Raw genomic sequence first — 10,170 nt, forward strand, 5'->3', positions numbered from 1 at the left:
CGTGTCCTCTTGACCTTCAGTTAGTATCTTGCCAGGCTCTAGATTAATTTTTAATACAGAAACCAATATGGCCTAAATACCCTATATATATGCCTTCTAACAGTTACAGAAAGACAAATGTGTGCATTAGGAAACGGACTGTTGTAGATATGTGCTCAGAATTTGTTTTTTCAGTAATATCTGGTTAATGTTGTGGGAGATGATTGATTTTAAAAAAAAAAACTTGCTATAAAATATTTATAAACTAAAAAATCTAAAAGGAAATGTTTTCTTTTGGTTTTGTATGTTCTGTTTAATGTCAGAAATACACTAAAATGTAAAAAAATTCTTACACAGATCATTTCCCTATCAGTGATTTGTATGTGAAGAGATAGTGTATATGTGAAACCATTCTTTTCTCTCAAGAAGGGCCTGCAGTCCACTTATTCAGGCAGGATGTCTTTAATAGTGTCTTATGTTAAAATCAGTTTTAGCAGATAGTGGAAGGACCACTGTTTCAAACCCTCTTTTTTGTTCTAAATTCTGTATTCTTTTATGAATGTTGTGATCTGATTTCTATTTCAGGAACTTCAGCTCAGGAGGAAGATGAAAGATAGTGTCGCTGAAGAACATTTATATTTGGGTTTTTCTCATCAGTACAGAGATAGTATCTTTCCTCTTCATACATCTATTTCACTGTTTTTGCTATCCTACTGTGACTGCAAATTATTCAAAATTTTCTTAGTGCCGACTAGTGAAAATGTGGATGATCAGTTTGTGACAAAAAACCTCCTTGGCGATCTTGAGGTCCATTTAATCTCCAGATGTCAGCTTCCAGTGATTGTGCAGAGCTGCTGTTTACCTGCTGTTGTCGTGAAAGATGGCAAGTTCTGCCGAGCTGGGCTTTCCGTTGTCTTAAGGCATATAATACAGAAAACATATGAGGCAGATCCATCTAAAAAGGATGTTTTGGAACTCTTAGGCTTTAAGAAGACCTGCTTAAAAGCCTGTGCTGAAGTGAGTGCTTCTCTTTCTCTTGGATACCTTAATAGTTTTTCTTATAATTAAATACTCTGAAGTAGACTCTTAATATTGATGTAAACTAAGTTCTTCTAGTAAGAAACTTAATTTGCTTAGAAAATGAAGTTTCCTCAATGGAGAAGTATCTGTATTTTGGCATAAAGATGAAAAATAATTCTTTTTAAAGATACTGCTTTTTAGCAGCACAAAAAGAACCTTAAGATTCAAAAAAATGCATCAGATCTTTATTTTGTGTCCAGCAGTATAGTTTCAATGAGTTATAAAGTACAGCTCTTCCTGTTTGAAGTAAACTAAGAAATACTTAATTTATTGTTAATTTTGATTTCAAGAACACTGTATGCTGTTAGCCTTTATCACTGCCAAGGCGAGCTGCTGGCTTATTTTTAGCTTATGCTCACCAGGATGTTCAGGGTCTTTTCAGCAGAGCTGCTATCTGGCCGGGTAGTCAGTCCCTAGCCTGTACCATCACAGGGGTTTAGTCCATCCTAGATACAGGATGTTTTATTGAGTTTCGGGAAGTTCCTGTCAGCCCGTTCTCTAGTCTGTCTGGGCCCCTGTGAATGGCAGCCCTTTCTTGGAGTTTGACTGCTCCACTCAACTCAGTGTCATCCTTGATGTGAGTGTATTCCATCTCCCCTCCAGGTTGTTGGTAAAGGTAATTAATAGGCCTCAGCATAGACCCCTAAAGAACTCCAGTTCTAACTGACCTTCAGGTAGACTGTGAACCATTAACCACTACTACCCTTTGAGTTGGTATTTCAGCCCATTTATCACACAGCAGTTTACTCATCTGGCAGTTCATCCATCTAGACTTGCCTTCCTCGCTCCTCTCAGGAGGTTGAACTCCACTATGTCATGATTGCTACATCCATGGTTGCCATTGATTACTGTGCCTCCACCCCAGTTCATCTCTGGGTTGGAGATCTGGGGAAGCATATCCTTGTGTTAGTCCATCTAGCACTAGCATAAAGAAATTGTCCCTGACATCCTCCAGAAAATTCTGGTTCTAATCTCTTCTTGCAACTACTGGAAAACTTGATTCTATGTTTCAGATGGCTGCAAAGTGAGTAAACTGAATTAAAAAGTTTTAAAACCTTTAAGTACAGATAATAAGAAAAAGAGGACAAGGATAAGAACATGAAAAAAAAAAAGTAATTTTTTTAAGGTGTTGTTCGGTTAGACTAAAGTTTTTTGATGTTGCGTGCTAAAAAACCACTAATAATATAATGCATTTCTGTAAAATAAATGTGCTCAAAATCTGTTTGGTGTAATCTTCTGATTTTATTACCAGCACTTGGTAGAGATGATGTATATAAATTGATCACAGCTTTTCTTCTCATGAGTTACGCAGCCACCCTAATCTTATGCCAGTAATAAGGAATAAAAATATGCTATACTGGATAACTGTTCATTCTGTTATATATAAGATTTAGCTTCCTAATTCTGCTATTGCAAAAGTAATACAAAATACCTGAGCTTCTAGGATTATCAAAGAATGTGTTAAAAGCTGGAGTTACCGCCTCTGGCTGGAATTTCTTTGCTTAAAGTGTACAGAAAGGTAGCCTGGATTTTGTTTCTCTTTCTGTAGAGACATTAATTACATAAATTTATCTGGCAGGTTAGCCAGTGGACCAGACTTTGTGAGATCAGCATACCTCTGGCTGTTGAAGGATTTTTGACGGCGTCTCCTGAGCACTGTCAGGCTATTCCTCCTGACATTTTACAGCTTGAAAGGAAGCTTGGAGAACCTGTCCGAGTACATAATGATGACAAAATTCGAAGGCAAAAACTTCAACAACAGAAGGCAGGTGCCAAGGCTGCAGTGCCTGTGCTTGGTAAAGAAGCAACAGAGGGAGGAAAAACAGTGGAAATGTATGAACATCCACTCCCAAGTTTGGAACTGAGCATAGCTTTCTCCAAGCTACTTGTCCAGGAAGTATCAGATGCAGTCAACAGGGAGGCTCCTCACATCAGGAGAACAAAAACCTCTGACCTTCCGCTTTTGGACCACGTTTTTGCAGAAGGGCTTTATTTCACCTTGGCAGATATAGTGCTTTTGCCATGCATCCATCAGTTCTTGGTAAGACAACAACTTCTGCAAATATTAAGTAGTGTATATGTATTTTTTTTTAAGAACTGGAAAGTTGTAAAATGTGTTAATTTAAAATATATTGTGGCATTTCCAATGTGAACTTTGCCTGAAACAGAAGATTTGTCTTTGTTTTTGTACAAACAAAAAACAGGGATTGGACCAAAATTACTTTTAAATACATAGCGTATCAATACTTAGTAAACACTGTTAACTGTTAAATTATTATGCTGAAATATTTTGGCACCAAGTTGCCCAGAAAATTCCTTCATGAAAATACTTAAAATGGACATTTAAAGTACATTCTAATATGCGTAAAGCAAAAGTAGGTAAGCATGAACCTATTTTCTTGCTTGAATTTAGCATATTAGTTTTACAACTATGACTCAATGGATATTTACTAAAATGAGACCATTGTCTCCGTGAGGAATTTTTTGAGATTTGGAATTTTGATTCCATCATAAATTGCAAATTTTAAAAGGATGGAGGGTTGAGAATGGTGTAATAATTTTAAAATACTATAAGAGATGTCCCCCATGAGAGATTTAAAATGGACACTTAAAGTACATTGTAATATGCATAAAAAAAAAAGTAGGTAAGCATGAACCTATTTTAATTTTGGTTTCAGTGTACAGAGGGGCAAGGAGAAATGAATTCCTAACCAGTTTGTTGTACTTTTACTACATGGATATTATCTGAATTGGAATTCTTTTTAGCAAAGACTTGAAACTTGATGTAACTTTATCTTGACATGGACAGATATGCCTAAAAGAAAACAAGTACCTTCTAGGAAAGTGAGAATGCCTTTTAGGGAGGCAGTGAATGAAGAGAGATTCAGGGACTATGGTGGCTTTTTAGAGGTGTAAATCCTTGACTTTTCCTTACACATAAGAGAGCTGAAGAGATACTCAGGTATTGATTAGGGGAAGACTTCCAAACAAATGAAGTTTATGGTACTGGTATGTAATTTCTTGAGATTCTCTTGAGAATTTTTTTTTTTTTGTCTGCAAATATTTCTTTTTAGAATATGATGTGCTATGACTTCTGATTTGCTTATTTCTCTTCATAATAGGTTAGTTATTCTTAATCTCTGCTTGTTGTTGGACTAGGAATGACTTCTTTCTTTGGGAGGAAACATTCCTGTGTAGCCAACACAGCTTTAGTCTCTCTCAAACGGGTGCTTTTTATCAAGCCCTCCCACAAAATAAGCCAGTTTCATTGCACATCTGTAGATGAAGATGCATGTCTAGGACAGCATAATACCTACATATCAGCAAACCTTTTATTCTTCTGTGCAGTTTTGTTTTTACAAAACTTAGTCTGTATTCTTCTTCAAGCAAGGATCATTGTGACCCTGCTCAGAAATGAGGTGTTGTGTCTAGAGAGCCAGCTTCTTTGGGATGTGCTTCAGCCCCTGAAACTTCAGTAATCTGTAGTTTTGTCATTGATAGTATTGTTGCTACTAAACTTTCCACAGTTTGTGGAAGGTCCTTTGTTTACTGCAGTGAAAGGAGAAGTTCCTTTGAAAAGGTTACGTTGCTAGAAGCTCTTGGAGTGAAGTTTGTAACTGAGAAGTTACGATTCTCTTTGCAGTCCTATGAGATTGGCTGCTTAATTTTTTTTTCTAATAGAATCTGTGTTCCCTGTATGGTCCAATAACGTACTGATAGAAAGTCCGTACTTTCCTTTAGGGGAGTTGAATGTTTTCCAGATTGCGTAAGTAGTTTGGAAATGCCAAGAGTGTGGTCTATTCAAAGATGCCTTTGTCTTCTCCTTTGCAGTCAACCTAGCACGTTCTCAATACTGGACAAACACCAATGGACTGTTCTCAATTGTCTTCATCCTTGTCTTTTTCCTTCACATCAGGATGTTTTCGCAGCACAATAAGGAAAAACAGTGTATGCTAGCAAAGTAATATGGACACTGTATATAGTGGGTATATGCAAAATTTCGTTCTGAGCGTAGGACTATTTCGCGTCTTGTGATGTGTTTAGAGATCTCAAAAGGTCTCCCAGTCTTTATATGGAGGAATTTGAAACCTTCAAAGAGTTTCACCAAGATAAACCAGGAAAAGCACTGACAGAGCTGGCAGTCAGGGCACCACACGGAATGTGGAAAACTGGGGAATAAATCTTTGCTCCCCGACATAGAATGTCACTATAGAAACACTGTCGTGAGTGACAAAGCTGATTTTAGAAGTTCCTGTACTCCAGGATGCAGTTGCCAAGCTATTGGTTGTGTCAACTCGACTGTAATTTGAATCAGTAAAATATTCTTGTCTCTGTACCTTAAGATCAATGATTTGTTAAAAGCTTATCTCTCACCACTTGTAGGGAGAGCCTTAGTCATTTGGTTATTGAGTCTTTTGTGGTGGATCTCTCACTTTGTACAAAATTTATCTGGGCCTGAGAAGGAGATTCTCTGTGTGTGTGTGTTGGTTGGTTTTTTTGTAGCACTTAGCTAGTAAGTGCCAGTGTCTTGCAGATTCTGTTGTACAAATATCTTAACATCTGGATTAGGAAAATATATCCAAATATGTTTTCAGCCTAATAAAGACATGCAATTTGGCTTTTATTTTATTTACTTTTTTTTTTTAACCCCCCTTTTCTCCCTCTACCCTTTTCTCATCTCTGGAAAGAGGTAGGGCTTAGTAGCGCAAGCTTGAGCTCAGCTTCAAAACCAATTTTATAGTGGGAAAAACTTCTGTGGCAAGACTGTGTGACGGTCTTGCTCAGCACAATCTGTGTACTTAGTTTTATGAGGATGTATACACAGAAAAGAATTAAGGAAACGATAACTGTGTCTTTATTTCCCATGACAATAAAATGATACGATGAGGTTGCCTACTACCAGTATTCCTGCAATTGATCTATGAGATTGATAGCTAAGCTGGTGTCTGTTGCCAGGAAGAGCTCTGAGTGAAGTTGGTATTTGCATTTTGATTTTGCAAGTTGTTTTGCCAAATTTGCCTTATGGTGTTTGAAAACAAATGGAATTCCTGGAGAAGATGCTGTCAGTCAGATTCAGAGAAACAATCTCTAAAATCAGGATAATTACTAACGAACATTGATAGGTGACAAATATCCAATTTATAACTTCTTTAACCAAAATCATCATTCTCAGTGGATTTCTGTATGATGATAGCAATGTACGAGTCCAGAAGTAGGTTAATATGGTTACCTTTGAATTACGATGATGAGTTATTTTACAGAAATTGTTATTAATTCATCTCTGCTTGCTTTGTTTGTTTTGCAAATCACATAATTGGGGATTAACAGCAACTTCTGTATGGATGATACTAAACAACCGTAGTAAGACAAAATGCTTTCCTACTATTTTAAAAACTTTAATATATTTCAGTCATCTTTATTTTTCCAAGGCCTTTTTAAAGAAGAAGAGCATAACTTTTTATAGTAATATTTGATTTACTCATGCTAGGCACGAGAATGTTCCTGGATCAGATGCTTAATTGACTTCAGCAATCCAACTGAAATTGTTCTGTAGATGTACTGTGAGCTGAGAATGCTGTATTTATTTGCTTTTCATGTGTGACCCTTGAGCCCTGGTGGTCTGCAGCTTACGAACAATACATTGTATAATACATTATTGTTAGCTCGCACCACGGATTGTCCTAAAAAACTGGCTTTCCGTTTCATTTTTACCTAAATTATAAGAGCTCTGGGATGATGTTGCTTTATTTCTGTTCTCTGGTGAATGATCAGTTTTCTAAGCAATTATACCTTGATTCCTACAGTTATCATCCAAATTTAATAACTTGCATCTGAAAGCTGCTTGCAGGCAGCGGGTTGAAACTGCTCTTGTTGATGGAAGTGCCAATTCTGTATTAAAGTGTTATTTATCACTTACATAACTGGACTTCCTGGATTGTGTTTAAAAAAATCATTATAGTTGCACTTCCACTTAGGGTGTGAATAATAATGAAGTCTTCAATGGGTATGTGTCTGGAAAGTATCATACAATAAATATGAGGAGACCTGACTAGCTGATTGTAATTGTAATTACCAAAAGTAAGATAATGAAGCTGAAGAGTTGTTTTTCATTACCTCATTCCATTTCTGTTATCTTTATGAGGTTAGCTTTGTAACGCTTTCTATTAGTTGTAACTGTTCAAAATTAATAGAAGAATAACAAAAGCTCTGTTCTCCATCTGGGAGAAACCACTATTCACTTTTTAAAATACAATTTAGAACACTTGTTATCAAGTGTAACAGTGCCTCTTAGAATTGCTTTCAGAATACTTCGTCCTTAACTGAATTAATGTATTTCTGCCTGTGTTACTATTAGGATATTGAATTGATACCAAAATTACACAGTTCATCCTCCTTTTGCTCCTTTAGCTATTACTTAGCTAATTACTTGTGATTACCTTAAGAACATTATAAACACAGCATGCAAGAAAGCTGCTTGAAATTTTGTGTCATTTCAGGTGTTCTTTACCAATTCCTATTTCCACACTGAGGACAGATATGTGGAGGAGCACTGTTTTTGCATAGCCTTTTCTGCCTTTTCCTGTAATCTTGATTTTTAATTTTCTGCTTAAAGCAGACACAGCATCACAGAACAGTTGAGGTTAGAATAGTTGAAGTTGGAGGGCACCTCCAGAGATCATCTTGTCTAACCCTCCTGCTCCTAACTCAAAACCTGACCTAACCCAGGGTCAACTAGAGCCAGTTGCCCAGATCGTGTCCAGTCAGGTTTTGAGTGTCTCTAAGGATGGAGACTTCACAACCTCTCCTGTAAGAGGATGATGTTCACTCTTCTACATTTGGGAACCTGAAGAAAAATTACTTCAGTTCACCAAATGCATCCTTTTTAAAATTATCTGGTCTTCACATAAAAATGTGTTTTGGGTATCTTTTTTGTAATATGTGCATTGTATTCTTACTTAAGAAATTTTTTTTTTTTTTACACTTAAAATTCTAATTTCTGTTGAAGGCCACGTCATCTCACCATCACATATACTTAATTCAGAAAAGAAATATGTTACCATTTTTGTATAAAAAATATGAAGTTAAGATGGTAAAAAAGTTTGAGTAAATATATGATTTTTAAAAAAAGTTTTTGATTCAGTGCTAGTAAAAAAAAAAAAAAGTCACAGATGTAATGCAAAGACTTCAATAAGGACCAGGGACACTGTATGCCTGTGCCTGTTTTGCTGTTACCACATAGTCAAAGGTATTTCAGGCTTTCAGTTGCTGGCAAAATAGCTGTCAGTGGATGAGCTTTTAAGGGCTGCAGGGTGCCTGTGGGAAGGAAGAGCATTCGGGTACCATAATGTCTTGCTTAGAGTTCAGTATTCATTGCAAATTACTGTTGTGTTATTTTTTTTTTTTTCTTTTGTGATTACCAACCAAAATGAATCATTCCCTTGTTAGGAAATAGCAGATAATTAAGAATATTATTTAAATTCTGTTTTCCTGCTCCTGACTGAAATTAGGATTAAAATTGGTCATGTAAACTTTTTTATCCTAGTAAGCAAATGGGAATTGCAGATAAAGTCTAAATGGCCAGCTGGCAATTCCACCTACAGGCCTGAGCTCTTAACTAGCTAGCTTTTTGCATTAGCATCATGCTATGAGTAAGCATGCTCGACATGGGGCCGAGCTCACTTCTGTAGTTCTTGCCTTCTTGTGGCTTGTAGGAAGAAATTTACAGTAGCAAGTAAGCTTTCCATTTTATTTTTGTAGGTTTCCAGCAAAAACCAAGGCAAAAATCTGATAAATTTGCCTCTCATATCTAGTTGGTATCAAAGAGTTCAAGAAGTACCTGGAGTAAAGAAAGCTGCTGGCAAATGCAATATGGAGCTTCTCCAGCTTCCAGAGTTGATGTCTGCTCCAGAGGAAGAGCAACAAGACCTCTCTGCAGTTTTTGATGAATTAGAAGAGGAGCATGAAGACAGTCATTTTATAGGTGGTCCAAGGCCAACTATGACTAAGTTAATGGTAATTTTAGCTTTTAATGAGTTATTTTTAATAGTAATATTCTGCTTGATTTGGAATAGGTGAAATTTATTAGAATTGCAGACGCTAAGTGTGACAGCCTTTAACAGTTTAACACATTTGGCCCGTCTTCTGTCTGATAGGCATTGGCTTAGAAGTGATTTTACTTTTTTGTTCTGTCATGATACTTGATCAGTTCAGGAACTGAGCAAAGATAGGACTGCTGGAAGCCCTAACAATAATTCTGAATAATCAAAGTAACTTTTTGTTTGAATTGCAATATTGTATTCTTCTTTTAAAGATGTTTACATAAAGGATGACAAAAAATGTTGCTTGTATGTTTGGCTTCATTATTCTATTGTTTCTGTTGTTTATTTGCTATTTTATTAGAGATTTGAACATCTGGGAACCCTAATGAGTTTTGTTAAAGAAAATTCTCCATGATGTTCCATAACCCTCAATGTTTTTTGCATAGAGGCTGACAGCATTTTCTAAAGAAAATTAGCAGGGTTTTCTTGTGAAAATGAGAGAAATACATAATTTGAATCCCATATAATGTCGAGTCAGCTGCCTGTTTAGTTTCAGTTGGACTGAAAGTCTTGCACAGTTTGATCTGATGCCATTAAATTCAGTGGGAATTTTGCTACCAACTCCACTGGGTGAAGGATCAGGGTCTTAATTTCCCCCCCTCCTTTCACACAGGAAAATGGTATTGAAGCAAAGTTTTCTCCTCATCCATGCCCCAACTGGATCTTAGACTGGACCAATCTACCATCTGCAGTCAGTCCTGGAGAAGGTAAGGGTTTTTCTGTATGTATGTATGTATGTATGTAACAGTGCGTTCTTCTGGTAAAGCTACTTAACTGTTTCATAGGAAAATATGTCACTTCTCAATGTATTTCAGAGCTCCATAAAACAGGTAAGCAGTTTTAAATCTGTTTTAAAATTCAGTCTGTTTGGGACACATGGTGAGATGACTTCCCTCAGGTCATCAACAGCTGATGACCAAACTGGGAATAAAAGCTTGACCTTGATTCCTGAACCATATTTTTTCCCACTTTCCTGAACTTTTCTTGTGAACAGCAGGTCAAGCGAGGCACC

At 36.6% G+C, this 10,170-nt stretch overlaps 1 protein-coding gene across 1 annotated transcript; it reads left to right on the forward strand.

The window, feature by feature from the left end:
- Positions 1–569: 569 nt before the first annotated feature.
- On the forward strand, positions 570–9,865 carry GSTCD (glutathione S-transferase, C-terminal domain containing; the record flags this gene model as incomplete). The annotated part of the gene is made up of 5 exons (XM_009587659.1): positions 570–996; positions 2,639–3,100; positions 5,523–5,536; positions 8,826–9,072; positions 9,772–9,865. Coding segments are annotated over exons 1-5 (1,228 nt in total), but the record flags the coding sequence as incomplete, so codon positions are not given.
- Positions 9,866–10,170: the final 305 nt, after the last annotated feature.

The sequence above is a fragment of the Fulmarus glacialis genome, unplaced genomic scaffold, assembly GCF_000690835.1.
Source record: "Fulmarus glacialis isolate BGI_N327 unplaced genomic scaffold, ASM69083v1 scaffold38281, whole genome shotgun sequence".
Lineage (NCBI taxonomy): Eukaryota > Metazoa > Chordata > Aves > Procellariiformes > Procellariidae > Fulmarus > Fulmarus glacialis.